This window comes from Nomascus leucogenys, chromosome 9 (genome assembly GCF_006542625.1).
Source record: "Nomascus leucogenys isolate Asia chromosome 9, Asia_NLE_v1, whole genome shotgun sequence".
Classification (NCBI taxonomy): Eukaryota; Metazoa; Chordata; class Mammalia; order Primates; family Hylobatidae; genus Nomascus; species Nomascus leucogenys.
Window position 1 is genome coordinate 85396056 of NC_044389.1, and position 21871 is coordinate 85417926.

Sequence of the window (21871 nt, forward strand, 5' to 3'; positions counted from 1 at the left end):
TTAGATTTTAAATATACCCAATGGTGTGCTGGTAAATGCTTAACAAATGGCTTGCCAAAAAAGTATGCATTTTATATAGGCACACACATTATTAAATTTTACTGATATAAAGGATGTGCAGCACACAGTTTACAAATATACAACCACCTTCACTGTAAATTCTATATAGCCAATTTATTCTCACAGAATGTTTTCACTGCTGTTTGTCAAACTTCTGTGTCCATAACCAACTGTGGTTGCAGTTCTACCAAGATTTGACAGAATCAGACTACAAATAAATGGTTGCATACTATCTGATTCAGCAGAGAAGTCACATATCATGAATGAGCAAGTGCAGTGTCACCATGAATGTTGGCTGATATTTTTGCTTATATTAATAAGATGAAAATGAAACAATAAAAAAAAGTCAGAACTTCACTCTGTCAATGACATAAGTGACTTATACTATGACAAACTTTGATTTGTAGCATTTGCTGATTTTTTTTTTTTGTTACAGTTACTTCTATCATGGCCGATTTTAAGCTACAACATGATGTCACTGAAAGTGGAGTTGGGAAGAGGTGGCAGTGGCACACCATTATGTAGTATTTCCATAATCTCAAGAGCATAGGTGAGGAGAAACAGAGTAAAACATTAGGAAGTCTTCAGTGTTGAGCACTGAATGCTTGTTTTTAATGTCAGTTATTTAATTTTAAGAGTATATATATATATGTGTATATATATATATATATACACACACACATATTTTGAGACAAAGTCTCGTTCTGTTGCCCAGATTGGAGTGTAATGGTGCAATCATGGCAGCCTCGACCTCCCGGGTTCAATCAATCCTCCCACCTCAGCCTCCTGATTAGCTAGGACTACAGGTGCATGTCACCATGCCCGGCTAATTTTTGTATTTTTTTGTAGAGACAGGGTTTCACCATGTTTGCCCTGGCTGGTCTCAAACTCCAGAGCTCAAGCAATCTGCCTACCTTGGCCTCCCAAAGTGCTGGGATTACAGGTGTGAGCCACAGCACCCGGGCCAGGATAATTTAATTTTTTAAGTTGCCATGTTTAACAACTGGATCACAGGACTCCTCAAAACTTAACAACTGGCTTTTGGCTCCAGCATGGCAAATACAGAAATATTTTATTACTTTATTTCCCAAAGCTTTCCAAACTATTATCTTAAAAATACGGTTTACTCATGATAAAACAGGAAACATTTAGCACTTACCAAGAAGAGAAGGCAGTGGAGGCAATGTAGGTAACTTAATAAGCCCCAAAAGTTTACCTCCAATGATGGCACAATAGAATAGGATTATAATTCCAAATAGGTTTCCTCCAGGAAGACATTCACTGCCAGTAATTGACCAAACTACAGCCCACAGAAGAACAATGACGGTAACTGAAATAAACCAGGAATACTAGTTACTATCAATAAGTGGTCACATGGAGGTTTTGACAAAATCTAAAATAATTTGTAAAAATAAATACTGAATGAAAATGCAAATATTTATAATCATGTTTCTGTAAAGAGTATCAGTAAGATGAACAACTGGGTAACTGCCAACATCTTAAGAAATCAGATATTACCAGTACTTTTGAATCTGCCTATGTGCCCCTCCCCATCCATCTCCCTTTATACTGTCAGAAGGAACCATTATTTTGACTTTTTTCACCATTCACTTTTTTCTTTATAATTTTAACACAAATATATTATTTAGTTCTGTCTTGAATTAGACATTATTGTTTCTTTTTTTTATAGTCAGTATTTGTTTAGAATTACCTACTAAGGTACCTTTTTTGAAATCATCATTCATTATGGCATCTCAAACTTTTCTTTTTTTTTTTGTTTTGAAACAGGGTCTCCCTCTGTAGCCCAGGCTGGAGTGCAGTAGCACAATCATGGCTCACTACAGCCTCAACCTCCCAGGCTCAAGTGATCCTCCTGCCTCAGCCTCTCACGTAGCTGGGACTACAGGTGTGTACCACCATGCCTGGTTAATTTCTTAAAAAGTTTTTAGTGGAGACAGGGTTTCATCATGTTACCCAGGCTGGTCTCGAAGTCTTGAGCTCAAGTGATCCTCCTGTCTCAGCCTTCCAAAGTGCTGAGATTACTGGTGTGAACATACAGCTTCAAATTTTTCATCGGGACAATTATCCTGCTGCCTAAAGCATTTCCTTTAGGAAAAGCATTTCTATACGAATGTGAAATAGGCCAGGCATGGTGGTTTATGCCTGTCCCATCACTTTAGGAGGTCAAGGCAGGAGGATTGCTCGAGCTCAGGAGTTCGAAACCAGCCTGAGCAACATAGTGAGACCTTGTCTCTACTAAATATAAAATATAAAAATTAGCTGGGTATGGTGGTGGGCATCTGTAATCCCAGCTACTCGGGAAGCTGAGGCAGGAGGATCCCTTGAGCCCAGAAGTTTGAGGATGCAGTGAGCTACGACTGCACCACTGCACTCCAGCCTGCGTTACACAGCGATACCCTGCCAAAAAAAAAAAAAAAATGTGAAATGTTTCCGTTTGAAAACTTGTGTTTTACAAAACTGTGCACTAAAAATTGAAAAGTTATGGGAAAAAGAGAGTTGGGGCAGAGTACTCAAAACTGGTGACCAAAGCACTAAGAAAAACCAAAACAATCCTAATAAGAGTCTTAGCACAGATGAATCTACACACTGACATTTGTGTCCCACACAGGCAGTCTGTTCTTTACAGACTTAAACCTGGCCTCACATTTCCTACTTCAAGATGGAAATTCTTGAGGGTATTTTCTTTAAACAGAGAGCAGTTCCATCAAAATCTGATCCATATTTTAGCCCTCTGCCTCAATACAATAAATTTCAACAAAAGGAAAAGCGTTGGCAGCTTCTTTATCTCAGCTTATACTCTCAGCCGCTTCATCCACATGTGTTTTATTAGATAGCTTAATGTTGTGGAATGTTTGAGTCCTTGAAGCCCCTAAACCAGCTACTAATTGTATGAAAAGTCAGCACTTCCACAGGGGTTTCATCCTTTAAAAGGTCCTCATGCAGGGAAGGCTTTATCTTTAATTGTAAGAAAGCATATATTTGGTCTTTTCTTCCCCAGTTCACTTTGCCTTCTCTTGCTATTGCTTGACGACACAAAATATTATGGGCCAGGAAAAATTATACACAAAACTGCAAATTCCATACACTCTAACAAAATTCTATTTACCATTGCCTATGAGCTAATTCATGATACAGAAACACTCTGTATCACAGCGTGCTGTATTTCTCAGGAGGATCTGTTGTAGTAAATTCTTAGTTTTATCGTCTGGAATTATCTTTATTCTCATTCTTAAAAGATGGTTTTTCTAAGTATACCTCAGTTTTATGTTAAATTCTAGGTTGAGTGTTATTGTCTCTCCGTTCCTTGAAAATACTATTCCTTGGTTTTCTGGTTTTGAAGAGCCTGATTTCAGCTTTTTGAAGGAATTCTTTTTCCTTGTTTTCAACATCTTCTCTTTTTCTTTGGTTTTCCTTTCAGTATGATGTGTTTAGGTGTGACTTCCTTTTGTTTTGCTTAAGATTTATGTTTTTTTAAAAAAAATAAGTTCCAGAAAATTGTTAGTCTTTATTTCTTCAAAGATTTCCTCTTCCCCATTCTCTTTTACCATGTTGCTAACCCTAGTTTTCGTATCTTTCATCTTTGTGTGTACTGCATTCTAGATAATCTCTTCACATTTATTTGCCAGTTCACCATTTTTTTCACTTAATCTGTTGCCTAATTTGTCCATTGAGTTTTTAATTTCAATTACTATCCTATATCTTTCATTTCTAGAAGTTCAAGTTCCAATCTATTGGTTCTTCTTCAAATCTATTCATTTTTAAAAGTTACTTGTTTTGTACTCATGTTTTCTAATTCTTAACTTCTTTATATATATAAATGTCTTATATTCTGTTTTCTGATAATGTACATTTTTGAAATCTGTTTTTTTTGTTTCCTGCTGCAATTGTGTTTCTTTCTTTTTTTTTTTTAGTTTTTTTTTTTTTTTTTTTTTTTTTTTTAGTTTTTTTTGCAATAGCGAGCTCTCCCTTGGAACTTTGTCTAAAACTAAACTTTTTAGTTTGTCTTTTGCAACAGTGAGCTCTCCCTTGGAACTTTGTCCAACTTTGTTGAAGCCTTACGTTGAATGAGTTTTCCCAGATGGGAAATGAATTTACTTCTACCATGTACTTAAAAGCTTCCCATCCGAGACCACCTGAAAATGTTTTTTGAAAATAGATATATTTTCAAATTGAATTTTTTCTGTGCAATTGGAGACAAATCAGGATGAAGTTACACATTTTTATTGGAGACCCCACACCTGCCCCAGCCAGCAACTACAGTTTAGACAGGTTTAGTCACAGGCCCCATCTGCAGAACAGGTTTACGTCAAATTTGGCATCACACTGGGTTTCAACTTTATGTGGGTGAAGGAGAATGCTTTTTCCTGTTAGACTTCTCCCAACCTGGGCAGGCTCTAGCTTAGCCTTCTGTGCTCGCAGTGCTCTCAAAATCAATCTCAAGTTTCCTGAGGTGGATCTAGAACTAGAAATACCATTTGACCCAGCCATCCCATTACTGGGTATATACCTAAAGGATTATAAAATATGCTGCTATAAAGACACATGCACACGTACGTTTATTGCGGCACTATTCACAATAGCAAAGACTTGGAACCAACCCAAATGTCCAACAATGATAGACTGGATTAAGAAAATGTGGCACATAAACACCATGGAATACTATGCAGCCATAAAAAATGATGAGTTCATGTCCTTTGTAGGGACATGGATGAAGCTGGAAACCATCATTCTCAGCAAACTATCGCAAGGACAAAAAACCAAACACCGCATGTTCTCACTCATAGGTGGGAATTGAACAATGAGAACACATGGACACAGGAAGGGGACCATCACACACCGGGGCCTGTTGTGGGGTCGGGGGAGGAGGGAGGGATAGCATTAGGAGATAAACCTGATGTTAAATGACGAGTTAATGGGTGCAGCACACCAACATGGCACATGGATACATATGTAACAAACCTGGACATTGTGCACACGTACCCTAAAACTTAAAGTATAATAATAATAATAATAAAAAAGTTCCCTGAGGTTTGGTAGAAACCTCCAGGGTGGGGCCACCTTGAATGCTTACTGACCTCTGCTACTTACACTTTGGTTTTGGTGTCTGATGATTCCTTGTTTTCTTGCCAGATCATTTCAAAAGACTTAAAATATTTTTTCAGATGATGTCCTTGGTTTGTGACAAGATTGTTCATTGAGTCTTGTCTACCATACTGCCAGAGACTGAATTCAATGTCCCTTTTTCTAAACCCTCACAGAATTGTTCCAGATTTTCTAGGCTTATGACACTACTGCAGTGGAATACCTAAGGGACTTTCAGTATTTTCCAATTAGCTACAAGGGTTGAAATTTCTATGCGATATCAGAGGTAGAATGGGAAAGCAGGATTTGCCAGCTATTATACTAAATTATACTTTATCATAGCATAAACCCAAGCTAATATTAAATTCAGCAAGGTAGAATTAAGTGTTTTCTCTTTTCGGCTGGGCACAGTGGCTCACGCCTGTAATCCCAGCACTTTGGGAGGCCGAGGCAGGCGGATCACAAGGTCAGGAGTTCGAGACCAGCCTGACCAACATGGTGAAACCCCGTCTCTAGTAAATACAAAAATTAGCCAGGCATGGTGGCACGTGCCTGTAATCCCAGCTATTCAGGAGGCTGAAGAAGGAGAATCACTTGAACTTAGGAGGTGGAGCTTGCAGTGAGCCGAGATCGAGCCGTTGCACTCCAGCCTGGGCAACAGAGCGAGACTCCATCTCAAAAAAAAAAAAAAAAAAGAAAAAAAAAAGAGATTTTTCTACTTCAAGACTATTAAAAAAATCTCTAACTCTCTTTCCCTGTGCTTTACTTGAAATACGGTTGTAAATACATAGCAAATGGTATGTCTATAAGGTTTCTCTAAATCATGTTTAAATCAGTTAACAATTTACTTCTCATTTACGATTATGGAAAACCAAAAATTTTCTCATGTAAGATTTCCTTTTTTTATTTTTATTTTTTGAGACAGTTTCACTCTTGTCACCCAGGCTGCAGTTCAATGGCACAATCTCAGCTCACTGCAACCTCTGCCTCCTGGGTTCAAGTGATTCTCCTGTCTCAGCCTCCTAAGTAGCTGCAATTACAGGCACCAGCCACCATGCATGGCAAATTTTTTGTATTTTTAGTGGAGATGAGGTTTCACTATGTTGGCCAGGCTGGTCTTGAACTCCTGACCTTGTGATCCACCTGCCTTGGCCTCCCAAAGTGCTGGGATTACAGGCATGAGCCACTGCACCCAGCCTACTTTTTAAGAAGAATACTGATATATACTGCATAGGCACAGGAAAAAATATAGGACAAAAGTCGTCTTGTAAACCTCTGGAACAGAAGAACAGAAAAATAAGCGATGAGATGTTTATCTACCATGAACCTCATTTTTCAGGCTGCTTTATGAACGATTATACATTTTTAAAAAAGTGTCCCAAAATTACATTATTCATTTTTACTCTTTCCTTATGTCAGTCCATATCTGTTTCATTGTAAACGTTTTAACTATAAGTAGGCCACATTTTGAATAATAAAAGTTTAAAAAAATAATAAAAAGAACAGAAAAGGTATTCAATTATCTGTGATCTTATCAGCTAGTGTATATTTTTGGATTCTGGTTTTCTGTACATGTTCTAAGTTTGAGATTTTCTTCCATGCTTAGTTAAGTAACCTGACTTGGTTTCATTAAAAACACATCTAGAGCCTAAAGTATAATATATTATGCTTGGTTTTCATTGTCCCAGATGATAATGGTAAAGACGTCTTTCAGAGCCCACAAAGTATAACTATGGAATTGATTCTCATTTTTCAGTAAACATATGTAGGTATCCATATATTTACTTCAATGATGCTATTATTCCTCAACACAATTTTTGAAATTGTCTTTAAATTTTCCTTAAAAGGCAAATTTAGTAAGACATAAAACTATGAAAACTGTTAGAAAAAAACATAAGAAAAAAGCTCCATGACACTGGTCTGAGCAATAACTTTTTGGATATGACTGCAAAAATATAGGCAACAACAGCAAAAACAGACAAACCAGATTATACCAAACTAAAAAGCTTTTGCACAGTAAACAATCCACGGAGTGAAGAGACAACCTACAGAATGGGAGAGAGCAGTTGCAAACTACGTACCTGGCAAGGAGTTAATGTCCAGAATATAAAAGGAACTCAAAAAACTCAATAGCAGGAAAACAAATAATCCAATTTAAAATGGGCAAAGGACCTGAATTTTTCAAAAGAAGACATATAAATGGCCAACAGGTATAGGAAAAAATGTTCAACATTTCACCTCATGCCTGTCAGGATGGCTATTATCAAAAAGACAAAAGATAACAAGGGGTTGGCAAGGATGTAGAGAAAAGGTAACTCTGTGCACTATTGGTGGGAATGTAAATTAATACCACTATTATGGAAAATGGTATGGAGAGTCCTCAAAAAAGTAAAAATAGTACTACCATATGATCCGGCAATCCCATTACTGGGTATGTATCCAAAGGAAATGAAATCAGTATGTTGAAGAGATTTCTGCACTCCCATGTTTATTGCAGTAGTATTCACAATAGCCAAGATATGGAATCAACCTAAGTGTCTAACAATGAATGACTGGATTAAGAAAATATGGTGTATATACACAATGATATGCTTTTCAGCCATAAAAAAGAATGAAATCCTGTCATTTGCAACAACATGGATGAACCGGGAGGACATTATGCTAAGAGAAATAAGCCAGGCACAGAAAGACAAATACTGCGTGTTCTCCCTCATATGTAGAATCTAAAAAAGTTGTTCATATGGAAGTAGTAAATAGAACAGTGATTACCAGGGACTGGGGAGGGGAGGAGCTTGGGGTTACGGGGAGAGAGTGGTCAACAGGTAAAAAGTGATAGTTAGATAGGAAGAGTAGTTCGTTCTGTACCACAGCAACGTGACTATAGTCAGGAATAAGGCATTGCATACTTCAAAACAGAAGATTTTCTATGTTCTCACCACGAAGAAACGATAAATGCTTCAGGTGTTAGATATGCTAATTAGCTAGATTTGATCATTATACAATATATACATGTATTGAAACATCATATTGTACCCCCCAAATATGTACAAATATGTGTCAAAAATAAAAATAAATAAATAATGCTGATGAATGGACGTTTATGTTTTTGAACAGTTCTTTTTATATTTTGATGTTAAAATTATCTTTATCTTTTGAAAATATGATTTATAAAAGTGAAAATTCTGGACAGATTCCAGGCATTTAAAAGTTGGCCGGTTAAAACTAGTTTTGCCAGGTGCAGTGGTATACATCTGTAACAAGCTACTTGGGAAGCTGAGGTGGGAGGATCCCTTGAGCCTAGGAGTTCAAGACCAGGCTGGGCAACATAACAAGATCCTGTCTCCAGGAAAAAAAAGTTGGGTGGGGGAGGTGAAAGTGGCAGGAAGACCATGACCAATGCCTTGACATGTAATTTTCTCTAGACTTTAAATCTGAAGATCCATGAAAAAAAAATGTACACACACACACACACACACACACACACATATAACTCAAGTATGTTGGGTGATATCTATTGGGTTGTTGGTCATAGGATACAAAATTTCAGTTAGACAGGAGGAATAAGTTTAAGAGGTCCATTGTACAACATGAAGACTATAGTTAATAAATATATTGTATTCTTGAAAAATGCTAAGAGTGAATGTATTGTGTTCTCACCACAAAAAATGATAGCTATGTGAGGTAATACATATGTTAATTAGCTAAAATTAGTCATTCCAGTATGTATACATACTTCAAAACATCATGTTGCACATAGTAAATACATACAATTTTATCTATCAATGTAAAAAATAAAATCAATTTTAACTCTCAATAAAAGAATATTGTCTTCTTAAAAAAGCCTAATTTGCCTTTATAGATAATTTTCAAATCTCTTCTTTTTTCTACTTTATCACATATCCCCCAGCATACACAGCATAGACACAAATATGCACACAATTCATTTCTGAAGAAAAATAGGGCATAAATGAATCTGAACTTCCATATATTTATCAAATTGATAGCAGAATAACCTTTGGCTTCCTCCAAAGACCAAATCCATTCCTGAAAGACAAATATATTACAAGCCTAAAAATTTTCAAAATAGTGCTGAGATAAACTCCCAAAGAAAAATCCCCCAAATGTCTTATGTAACAGCAACTCTACTAAAATAAGCTGAATTGCAAACCAATATTCTTACTTATAAAGTAACAGGATTCATCTGGAAGTATAAATGGGGCTGTGTTTGCTAAAATATTACTTGCATTACTTAACAGTAATAACAACAAACATTTATGTAGTGTTTTAGATAGTCCTAAAGTAATCCTGTGAAATTACTCAGACCACAGTGATCCTGAAAGCCAAGGTGAAGACAGTGGAGCCCTGTTAGTCCAGGTCCTTACCTTGAATGTGTGGAGCAGAGCCACCCATGTGTGTGAATTGTTCACCAACTAGTTTTTATGTGTGGAAGAAGTGAACTTCTTTTTGTCCTTTCAACCATATTATTTAGTAATCTGTCATTGTAACAACTTCATCTTTTGCCGTCTCTTTCTGAATTCATCCTTACCATTTGTTATGACCCTGTCCAGTAAACCATGTGGAGGGCAAGCCAGCATTTGTCTCAGCCTTTGTACGTGATTTGCTTCAGTTGGTGTTTCTTGTAGCTTTTTTTCACTGCTTTTCAAAAGAATACTTCCTTCTGTTGGTTCATTTGCATCTATACCTTTGAGCTTCATAACTGTCTCCTCCTGTATTTAAAGTAATTAAAAATCCTTAAAACTGTATATATTTTACACATTTTTATAGGTACTGCATCATCACCTTACAAATCAAATTTCTATGACTAGAATCAAGGATAACACTTTGTAGGAAAAACACACAGCTTTATTACTAGCTAATCAGCTTGAAACAAGAATTGTGCTAGGAGTATTTAGCACAGTCACTATTTTTAATACAGGTTGTGTATCACTAATCTGGAAGTCTAAAATCTGAAATGCTTCAAAATCTGAAACTTTTTGAGCACTGACATGACACACAAGTGAAAAATTCCACACCTAAAGTCACATGACAGATAATAGTCAAATGCAACTTTGTTTCATGTACAAATTATTTAAAATATTGTATAAAATTACCTTCGGATTACCTGTATAAATATGAAACATAAATAAATTTCCTGTTTAGACTTGGGTTCCATCTGCAAGATAACCTCATTAGGTGCATGCAAATATTAAAAAAAATAAAAAATCCAAGACACTTATGGTCCCAAGCATTTCATATAAGGGATATTCAACCTGTATTATAAATGCTTGGGTCACATAACATTTTATTATATTTTGTAATACTGGGTTTTAAAATACGTATATTTAAGATAAAATTCAGGGCAATAATTGGCACATATACCAAAGTGGTTTAGAAAAAGATAACTATCTGTAATGAAAACCACTTCACATTCATTAATCTACTTGAATTTAAACAATAAAAAGAAAGGAAGAAATCAAAACCATTCTAGAGATGAGGTCAGAGACACAAAGCGTTTCATAGGCTCTCCATTTTTCTAGCCACAGATAGGGTCAGCTGGCAATGACGTTAGCTGGGAAAACTGGTAGTCACACCTGCCTAGGATTGTGTGAGTTTGGGGATAGGAGAATTGGTAAATGAGTGGTAGAATATGAAGAAAACACAATTCTATCACAGCTTAGATTTACCTGGGTTTCTTGATGCATGGAGGGCATGTGATTCATTCCTGTGGATGGTTCTGAATCTTCATATGTAATTCTTTTATCTTCATCCCCCATTATTTATAATTAAGAAGATGACACAGGGAAGAGGAACGAGATCTGTTTTGAAAGAGTATAGATATAGAGCAGTAATTTGAAAGTCTTTTGATTTCAAAGACTTTGGATTGTACTTATTTTTTCCCTAAGAATTCCGAATGGCTAAACTATTTGAAATTAGACTATTCTTAATTTTCAATGGCTGGTTTTTTTTTTTTGCTTGATTCTAGTATATTATCATCATTCTTATCTACCTTTTTATTTTTCTTGAAAAAGCCTTTGTTGACCCAGCCCATTTTTATGATTTCTTTCCCACACTATTTTTTGAGTTAAACTTAAAAACAATCCAAGCAATATCAGTGTTAAACTGGCCTCTCTCATGGGCCAACTGGATGAAGCAGGAAGGCTCCAGGTAACTTTCCAATGTTGATATGAGGAATGAGTCACTAAACGGAAATCTCTGGATTCCATCCTTTTCGGAGAATCTAGAGTCACTAACTCCTGCCTGGTTCTTATTTCTAAATTAAAGTTTAAAAATACAGCACAATTGACTGAGTAGCCACAATGTCTCAGACACTATGATAAGTGCTATGGTAGTCACTTTTTAGTCATTGTGGGCAATTCAAAAATTACCAAAACATATTGTTTGTTTTCCATTGACTTATCATATATCAGGAAAAATAAATTTATACCAAATAACTAAGAAAACCTGTAAGACTACTGATTGGCTCAATAAACACTCACTTCAACCCATTCTCCCTTGGCTTTCCATGCTATACAGGCTACAAGGCAAATACAGTACTCCAGTTCCTAGCCACTTCTGCAGGTAGAGGTGGCCGTATGTCACAGTTCTACATATGAGATTTAGGTGGGAGTTTTGGGGGAGGCCTTTAGAGGATAATACTTTGTACTCTTTGTCCTCTAACATTTCCCTTTCTCCTTCCTAGAATGTAGATACAGTGCCTGGAAGGGCAGCAGACATCTTTCAAGCATGAAAATAAAAGCCCTCTACTTAGGATAGTAGATAAGTAAGATAGGAGAAGCTGGTTCCTTGACGACATCTTCCAGTTGCTCCATCAGCCTTGGACGCCAAGCATTGGGGTAATTGTTTAAACCACTATTAATCAAGTTTTTTCTTCTTTTTTAACCAGTAGGGAAACTTACTCCTAATGCAACAAGTACAATGAGTATCTTGATAGAGGTACACACTACAAACTTGTGGTAGAATCAAAGAGAAAATTATGTAAGAGAAGGGAAAATCTAATTCAACACATATCAAAGTGCCTAATGTGTTCCAGGCACTATGCTAGACATAAAGACAAGGATGAATTAGACAGGACCCCTCCCTCAAGGAATCATTTTCTCTGTTCAATGAAGTGCCAAGAAATTTGCATTTAAAATTTCAAAGAACATCATAATCTTTTTACCACCACCACCCCCATTTTTCCTACTTACAAAAACACAATGGTAACCAGAGTGCCATCTCAAAAAAACCTTTAGTTTGTTTTTCATTATATATAATTTATAATAAATATGTTTATATAATGATATATACATATGTGTATATATGTTTGTATATATAATTTTTTTAATTAAAAAACTTATTTCAAAATTTAGACTGATAATAAAAAAGTCACTTGACCAGAAAATGTTAGACTCAGAGAACACTTGTCTTAAAGGCGTGGAGACATGAAAGCCAGTGGTGTGTGAGGGGAAACTGCTGGAGCTTGTGGCAGGAGGCTGACAGTAATGCGAGATGAGGTTAAAGAGTTAGGATATCCTATCTCAAACCACAGCACTTGGCCTTTACCTTCTGAAGTGAATGACCCCAAATATGGTAACTGACAAGATGGGCTGGGTTCAGATTTGGATAAGCCTGAGTTTGAAGTCCATCTATACCAAATTGCTTAACCTCTTTGTGATTAATTTCTTATTTATGAAATGGAGACAAGAATAGTTCTAACTAGGCACAGTTGGCATTCAATAGTGTTGGTTATTGCTAACCATGCATATTCCTTCTTCCTGATTATCATAAGAAGAATCTTTAAGAATCATTTTGCTTTCCCTATTAAGCAAGAAAAAGTCACCTCAACCTTGAAGAATTTACTACTTAATCCCATTGATTTTATTTGGTCATGATTTTTCATCTGTTTTTGAGGCCCACTTCTTGATCAGGTGGATGTAACATTCATTTCTTCACCTTTCTCATTAGGAGAATTACATAGAAATTCTTTGGCAGTACCACTAGAATTACCTCTTTCATCAAATTCTCAAAATCAGCCAATTCTGCCACTTACAAAAACTATTTCTAAATAGTCATGAATTAGAAATTATTATTTTTAGTAGACAAAAACTATTGGTTAAAATGGAGCCTTTGCGAGCAAGTTTTATCAATGTTATTATGGGGTCCTTTTAAATACAAACAATCACAACTTGGCATGTTATGCGATCTGTGGGAATTTATGTAATTTTACATTCCAGAAAAGTTCCCTATTCTCCAATACTCTCAACCATAAATGCCAAAGTACTTATACATGATCGGAAAGGTACTGCAGAAATAAAGGGTAAAATGAAATACAAGTCTTTTAATAAGCCCAGTAAGAGATCTTACAACTAGTCAGCTGTATTTGTTTGCTCTCTGCTGTGTTTCCATTTCTAAAAGACCATTTAAAACGCATGTCTCATTTCAGGAACCCACTTAAATTTAGGAAAATTTCAAACATGTTAGCTTTACTTAAAGTGACCATGTTCATGGTATTTATTATTCATAGTCATCGGGTCTTGAAATTATAAAAATGACCTTTGAAGGACCATAAAAACATGTCATGAAATGCTTATTAGAAAGTTTATTCTCCTTACTCATAGAGAGGTTCTTAAGGACTCACGCAGAGCCCATTAACCCTTATTTTGTTTGGTTTGTTTGTCTGATTTTTGAGATGAAGTCTCCCTCTGTTGCCCAGGCTAGAGTGCAGTGGCATGATCCCAGCTCACTGAAACCTCTGCCTCCTGGGTTCAAGAGACTCTCCTGCCTCAGCCTTCTGAGTAGCTGGGATTACAGGTGCCCACCACCTCGCCTGGCTAATTTTTCGTATTTTTAGTAGAGATGGGGTTTCGCCATGTCAGCGAGGCTGGTCTCCAACTCCTGACCTCAGTGATCCACCTGCCTAGGCCTCCCAAAACGCTGGGATTACAGGCGTGAGCCACCATGCCCGGCCCTTATTTTGAAAACAATTCTAATGACTTTGCTCCTTTCTTTTTCAAACCCTCAGAAGATTAGGTGTTAAATATTAAAATTCAGGAAGAGAGTGCTGTGATAGAGGCAAACTGAGAGCAGCATTAGTGACAAGTGATGACAGTGAAAGAGATGAAAAGGACAGCAATCTAAGGGTCACTTATAGTGGGGGCGACAGAGCAAGACTCTGTATAAAAAAATAAAAAAGAAAAAAGTTTTCTTAACCTTTTCTCCCCACTTGAAAGAACTGTCCTTAAAAGATCAAGAATATAAGCAATTTGATATATGTACCTGTTAAGAAGGAAACAGAAAAAAAAATCCTTTAACAGCAGTTGCCTTTGGGAAGGGAAATGGAAGAGAAGTGGCTGGACTTTCACTTTTATTTTCTACATTATTCAGATTGAATAGGATTTTCTTATGTAATTTAATATACATATATATATATTTTTTTTTGTTTTGTTTTGTTTTGTTTTTTGAGATGGATTCTCGCTCTGTCACCCAGGCTGGAGTTCAGTGGCATGATCTTGGCTCACTGCAACCTCTCCCTCCTGGGTTCAAGTGATTCTCCTGCCTCGGCCTCCTGAGTAGCTAGGACTAGAGGCATGCGCCACCATGCCTGGCTAATTTTTGTATTTTTTTTTGGACGGAGTCTCACTCTGTCACTAGGCTGAAGTGCAATGGCATGATCTCGGCTCACTGCAACCTCCACCTCCCGGGTTCAAGTGATTCTCCTGCTTCAGCCTCCCGAGTAGCTGGGACTACAGGTGTGTGCCACCATCCCTGGCTAAGTTTTGTATTTTTAGTAGAGACGGGGTTTCACCATGTTGGCCAGGATGGTCTCGATCTCTTGACCTCATGATCCACCCGCCTCGGCCTCCCAAAGTTTTGGGATTACAGGCGTGAGCCACAGAGCCTGGCTAATTTTTGTATTTTTAATAGGGATGGCTTTCACTATGTTGGCCAGAATGGTCTCAAACTCCTGACCTCAAGTGATCCACCGGCCTTGGCCTCCTAAAGTGCTGGGATTAGAGATGTGAGCCACCCTGCCTGGCCCTAATTTTAAATACATTTAAAAATAATCTACGCAATTCCTAAAGCTTTAGAGAAAAGAAAATGGTACCACATTTCTTGGTAATATTTTTCATAGATACAGTCTGGTGGTTTGATTTGAGGTAACTTAATTCCACCTGCCACAATTTAAAATCATTTTTTGTAGTTGTGATTTTTCAAAGAAGATGAGTAACTGCCCAGAATCACCAATAGCAGTGGCTTTCAAAATTTTCAAGTTTGGTTTTCATGTTTTTTTTTTTTTTTTTTTTGAGGCGGAGTTTCACTCTTTTGCCCAGGCTGGAGTGCAGTGGCGAGATCTCAGCTCACTGCAACCTCCGCCTTCCGGTTTCAAGCTATTCTCCTGCCTCAGCCTCCCGAGTAGCTGGGATTACAGGTGCCGGCCACCATGCCCAGCTAATTTTTCTATTTTTAGTAGCGATGGGGTTTCACCATGTTGGCCAGGCTGGTCTCAAACTCCTGACCTCGTGATCTGCCCGCCTTGGCCTCCCAAAGTGCTGGGATTACAGGCGTGAGCCACCGCACCCGGCCCTGGTCTTCATATCTTTATGTCAAATATCTTTCATCAAATGAAACCTAATCCTTAAATCCTACAAATGGAACGAATAAGGTGGTACTGCAGGAGCCCTGTCTACTCACCCCTGTTCCTTCTGGCAAGTGGAGCATACTTTGGAAACCACTTCTGTAAATATGTTTTCACATAGAGAGATATTTGTTAAATGTTCTCTTTTTCAAATTATCTTACTAATCTAAATGTTTACAAGTACTTTCTGTAATATTCCAGAAGAAATAAAGGAACTATCAACTTGCAAATGTCTGTAGGCTCTCAGTCAAGTAAAATAGACTTACTGCTATCATTTCAGTTACTGCTAAAAGATACGGATAAAGACTTTTTATTCTTGCTATTTGCTGCCTGTGATTTGGATAGGCTGACATTTAAAGGAGTAATCTTATGGAGAATTTACATGTATTGCTTGCTATGGCTTGAATGTTTGTGTCCCTCCAAAATTCAGATTTTGGAATGTAACTGCCAAGGTGATGGTATTAAGAGGGAGGTACTTTGGGGAAGTGATTAAGTCACTAGCACTCAACCCTCATGAATGGGACTAGTGCTCTTATAAAAGAGGTCGAAGGGAGCAGCCTAGTCCCTTTGGCTCTTTCCCTTCCACCATCTGAGAACACAGCATTAGTCTCTTCCTCCATGTGAAGAAGACATGGCAAGAAGGCACCATCTCGCAAGCAGAGATCAAGTGTGTAACAGACATCAAATCTAATTGGCACCTTGACCTAGGACTTCCCAGCCTCCAGAACTGTGAGAAATAAATTTGATTATTTATAAATTATTTAGTTTGTGGTATTTTGTTATAGTAACAAAAATGGACTAAGACATTGCTAGAGTACTCGGTTGTATTCATGCCTTTGAAAGAGCATCACTATGATTGTTCGATACTCTATAATGATCATAATAACAACAATCTCCTACCTTTGTGTTCATCCATTCATGTGTTGAACGTGTAGGTTCTGAGTCTCATATAGTATTTATACACAGAACATACAGAAACATTCCAGTTTCTGTATTTGCTTATCAACACTGATCTAATGCTTATTTCCCAAAAGGAGCCCTACCCAGCAACGAGGAATTCAGATCAGGCTCAGAGTAGGGCTTAACACTTTCTTAGACAATTAATTACTAAAATGACTAACAGTGTTTCCCTTAATGAGAACTACCTTATCTGAAAGACTTAGGTGTGTCAAATACATGGGGCCAAGTTACCAAAGGAAAACAACCGCTATTTTATTTGGTTAATTGATTTAGTAATTTCATTGACTCATGAAGGAAAACACTATATAATGAGATAAGAATAAAAGGAAATTACCCCTACGTAAGGGACCTAGTACTTGCTTTCATTCTTTCTATTCTCTCTCCTCACCAAAGTGAAATATATTTACTAAAAGTTTAAAATATTATTTCTAGGCCCACTAAAATCAGAATCTACAGAGACTGAATCTACCCCAAGTGGGACAGACATGACTTATGGCCTGTCTAAATGCCAAGTGTTCAGGTGTGCCAGTGGGACCCTTCTCCAGCCCTAGGGATAAGTCATTATTGGTGTAAATCAATCTCTGTAACACCATTCCTCTTTGCCACTTATTGGCTAAGGACTGAGCATGATTCATTTCTTGCCATTGGAATTTGTAGGCAAGACTATTGGGGCACATTACGTAAGATTTTCCTTCTTAATAAAGACAGAGAGAGAGGAGGAAAATCCTCTCCTCTTTTTGTCTTTAAATGACCAGGTAAAGAGGCAAGGGAAGTTGGGATTGTGGATGGGTTTCTTGGGACAATTCTAGCAGCCATCATTCACCCATGAAGAAAAGTCAAGATTAGCTGAACACAGAAAGCAACCTACAACCCTGATATTATTGAGCTACTGAACAAATCCTGGATCCACCTACCTTCAAACATCTTCATGTATGAGCAAAGTACATCTGTATTTTTGAAGGGAGTTTTGGCTGAATATCCTGTTACTTGCAGCCAAAAGCATCCTAACCAATATAACAGGTGATTTTGTTGCAGAACCATCCCTGAGAAGCCCTGATGAACAGCGATGATGAGGAACCTCTGTCTTATAAACTTTAGTTTCTTTCTAGCTTCTTGATACAGTGCAAAATCATCATAGACAATGAATGATCAGAACACCGCCTTTGTATTGAAATTTCTCAAAAATGTCCAGAAAATAACATTTTAGAAAGTTAAAAATTAGTGCCAAGGTTTTCACTGCTATTCTTTTAATCAATAGAAATTATTTGGATCGTAAGATTATGTATTTCTCCTCCTCTATCCTGAAGTTAAATTGTAATATTTGAATATTGAATTAAGAAAAGTTGGACTTATAAACATTTGGTTGTTTTCCAAATTTCCACTCATGAAACAAAACAACAATAAAATATCACTACTACTGCTGCCTGGAGTTTCATTTCTGCTTTTTCTACTTGAAGAAATTCAAAATCTAACTCAAATGTCACCTTCTCAGTATTTCCTAACTCCAACATTGACAAACTGTCTCCCTCGTTTTCCTCTCTGAGGATTCATTCATTCATTCAACAAACAAGAGCTATTAAGCTCTTGTTACGTCCCAGTCCTTGAGCTGAGGATTCAGAAGTGAACGGTCTTAAGTAGTTCCTATATTCAGCTCTTGTAATCTAGTTAGAGGATGATAAATGATTCCTAAGCAATCACAATGAAATATGGTTAAGTTTCAACTTTAGACACATAACAACCCCATCCCTTAACAAGTTTCATTTCCTTTCTTTTTTTTTTTTTTTTTTTGAGATGGAGTCTTGCTCTGTCACCTAGGCTGGAGAGCAGTGGCACAATCTTGGCTCACTGCAACCTGTGCCTCCTGGGTTCACGCGATTCTCCTGCCTCAGCCTCCGGAATAGCTGGAATTACAGGCGTGCACCACCATGCCCAGCTAATTTTTATATTTTTAGTAGAGATGGGGTTTCACCATGTTGGCTAGGCTGGTCTCGAACTCCTGACCTCAGGTGATATGCCCACCTCGGCCTCCCAAAGCCTTAACAAGTTTCTATGGTGTGCGAGGCACAAGAGTAACAAAGATGACTAAGATGCAGTCTGCCCTTTCAGGGAGGGTCAGAGACTGATATGTGTTTACCAAAATCGTTTACTCTTCTGCCTGGGTCCATAGTACATTTCCAGTCTCACTTGCAGGTCAGTGTGGCATGTGACTGAGGTTTGGTCAATGGCATGTGGACATAAATAGTATGTGATTTCCAGTCCTCACCCATAAGAAACAATCCTCATGCAATCCTCGAGTAGCTTTTCTTTTTCTGTCCGTTGCCTGGAAACTAAGGACTCCAAGGTCTTAGGGGATGGCAAAGCCATAATGTAAAAGGAGTTTGGGTTCCTGAATAATTGAGTAGAAGGCCAACAGCTGAACACGTGAATAGACTTGACATGAACGAGAAATAAGCCTGAATTATGTTTAGTTACTGAGATTTTTTACTTTATCTCTTACAGCAGCTACTGCTGTCTTAAGGTTATATTCTTCAGTCAATAGCATATGATGATTCTTAGCACCTCGAGGATGCTAACCCAGTCCACAAAGGCAACACCCTCTGGTTAATCTGAGAACTAAAATAAAAGCAAGCAAGAAAAACCCACGCCAACACCTGACAACAGTAAACAGACACGCGCCCGTCACCGGGTGTACAAACAGAAAAGGCTGGGCCCTCGCTCGCGTCTCCGGCCCAGCAGGCCTACAGGGTACCCGCCGCTGGCGCTGGGTTTATTTTTACCCTTAGTGTCTCTGAGGCCTCTCACCTGGCAGTCTCCGGCGAAGTCGACCAGGCTCCGTCTGAACGACTGGGAAAGGGGCTGTGGGGGAGGCGGCGGAGCCTGGTCTAGCCACCGCGCTCTGCGGTTCCCGATTCGCGCATCGTCCCAGGCTGAGCCGGGAGGCTGCGTTGACTGCAGATAACCGGTCGCAGGGCGCAGCACCGCGTGTAGTCGGCCCCGCCTTTCGCACATACGCGCGCGGCGACTCCGCGCAGGGAGGTCCGACCCGTCGGCGCCGGTACAGGCTCCGGAGTAAGCGTGGGTTGGTCCGGATCCCGCAGCGACAGCCCCGTGTGCCCTCCGCTGGGTTTCAGGTCCGGCGGCGCGGGTGCAGAGCCGCGTGCGATGCCGGGTGCGCGTGGCTTCCCCCGGAAAGGTGGCGCCAGGCCGACTATGGGCCCACGTCCCGGCCTCGGAGCGGCACCGCGCGGCCTTTCAGCTGCTTATCCTCCCTGGGTGGGTCCGCAGGCTTCTGGGGCCAGGACCAGCGAGCTCCCGGGAAAGCTTCCCGGGAGGCTTACCCAGAGAGCGCGGACCCAGGCGCCGAGTCTTCCCGGAGATGACGAGACACCGCGCGAGGAGCACAGCTCAGGCTCCTCGGGACTCCGCGGCGCAGGCCGGGCAGCCCATTGCTTATTTTATCGTTCCCGAAACCAACCTCTAAGTTGTCTATCAGTCCTCCACCTTTTAGCGGTACCTCTTAGAAGTGTTTTCTCAGCTGCGGTGGGAAGATAGGATTCTTTCTTAAGGTGACCAATTAAATGGCGGGATAAAAGACTTGTTCTGCCCCCCTTTATCGCTTAACACCTGCCCTTCTTGTTGTATTTTAGATTTTTAACCCTTCTGTCAGCAGTGTGATTCTATTTCATTTAATTCTCATTTTATGTTTGTGTCTTCCTTTTCTCTGTATTTCCTCTTGTGTGTGTGAAGACGCGCGCACCCCTTACCTGTTTTTCACTCCTGTAAGCAAGTGCCAATCTTAATCACCGCTTTTCAAGCAAGGGAGATTATCCTCAAATTTCTCCACCAGTCAGAAACGATTCATTCTTGTCTCTCAGGTCCTCTTTTGTTTCTGAAGCCTATTGGATAGGTTCCATCCAATACCCTTCTTCAGATCATCTGAAATGATTATTTTCCTAAACGAAACTCTTCCTCTCCTAAAGCTTGTAAAAATTTCTAGTGACATTCAGCTTCCTCTTACCACAGGAATGACATATATTTTTCCTTTTAGTCATATGTACTTCATTAATATATCACCTGATTTGATTAACATGACTTTGGAGAACATTGAATTTTTCGGCTAGATTTTACTTCGTTTTTATTGCTGATAGTGTTTATGAAAATGTTTGATAGTTTATGGTCAGCTCTGAGAAAGACTAACTCAGATCCTTTGTTAATGTTGGAGCCCATTTTGTAGAATTCGTTGTGCATTTATTTAGAATTTATTTGTTCATAGCTATACATATATTATACATGTTCACCTGCTCACAGCATAAAGTATTTCATGACATACTTGTAAGAGTCAGTGTTCTATGAATTCACTAGAGAAGTTACAGCATTTTGATTATGATACACGAAAAGAAACCCAAGTCATTTAGCTTAACTCCTTAATTTCATAAACCAGAAAACTAAAATCCAAGATAGGTTGGGTGACTTGGTCTAGATCACAAACCAAAGTTAGCCATAATTCAGTAGTGTAATGCCTGGTCCAAAACCTCATAGATAATCTTATAATCAATGGACTCTTTCGGAATGCTAGTCAAAATGTCCTTTTGTGTGAATTTTAATGTACCGTCATCAACTGCATGATATTCTTCCCGATACACAAAGTGTTATCTTTTCATTGTCCATTTCAAAATTTTCCTTGTTAATATTAAAGTTCTAGGAAAAAAGGCTAAGAATAACTGCACATTTATTGAGTATCTCAGTGTGCATCATACCATTTGGTCATTTGAGGTTGCAACAAGTAAAAAACAAACATGAAACCCTTAAAAACAAAAAACTTTGCCCTAACAATGTTACAGAATTACCATCCATAAATGTACTTTTCTTGAAAAATTTATTTAATTTCGCTTGTTTCCTGTTATATGATTTATATTTAAATTTACATTTATTTATCCAGAGACTATGTCCAAATTTTATGTCCTCTTTTCTGTTATCCTGTTTGGTGAAGAAATCTGTACTTAATTTAAAAAAGAAATCCCCCTAACTGACAATATTGTCAGTTAACTAACTATATATTTCTTAGGCCCATGTCAAGTATCATTGCTTATTTTAATAAAGATTGTTTAGTTA

General features: G+C 38.3%; 1 protein-coding gene across 6 annotated transcripts in view; it reads right to left on the bottom strand.

The window, feature by feature from the left end:
- The window catches only part of SLC9B2 (solute carrier family 9 member B2), a 55792-nt gene extending 35086 nt beyond the window's left edge, over positions 1–20706 (bottom strand). For 2 of the 6 annotated variants that reach the window (XR_004031743.1, XM_030819176.1), the window contains exons 1-4: positions 19562–20313; positions 10848–10979; positions 9710–9890; positions 1220–1390 (exon numbers count right to left, since the gene is read on the bottom strand). Coding sequence is in view for 5 of the 6 variants with exons in the window: in XM_030819176.1 (XP_030675036.1) it covers positions 1220–1390; positions 9710–9890; positions 10848–10937 (442 nt within the window). In the remaining variant the exon portion in view is untranslated. Of the gene's footprint in view, positions 1–1219; positions 1391–9709; positions 9891–10847; positions 10980–19561; positions 20314–20523 lie in introns of those variants that run through there. The other 4 variants (XM_030819177.1, XM_030819179.1, XM_030819175.1 and 1 more) reach the window with 2 other exon arrangements.
- Between the last annotated feature and the right edge of the window lie 1165 nt (positions 20707–21871).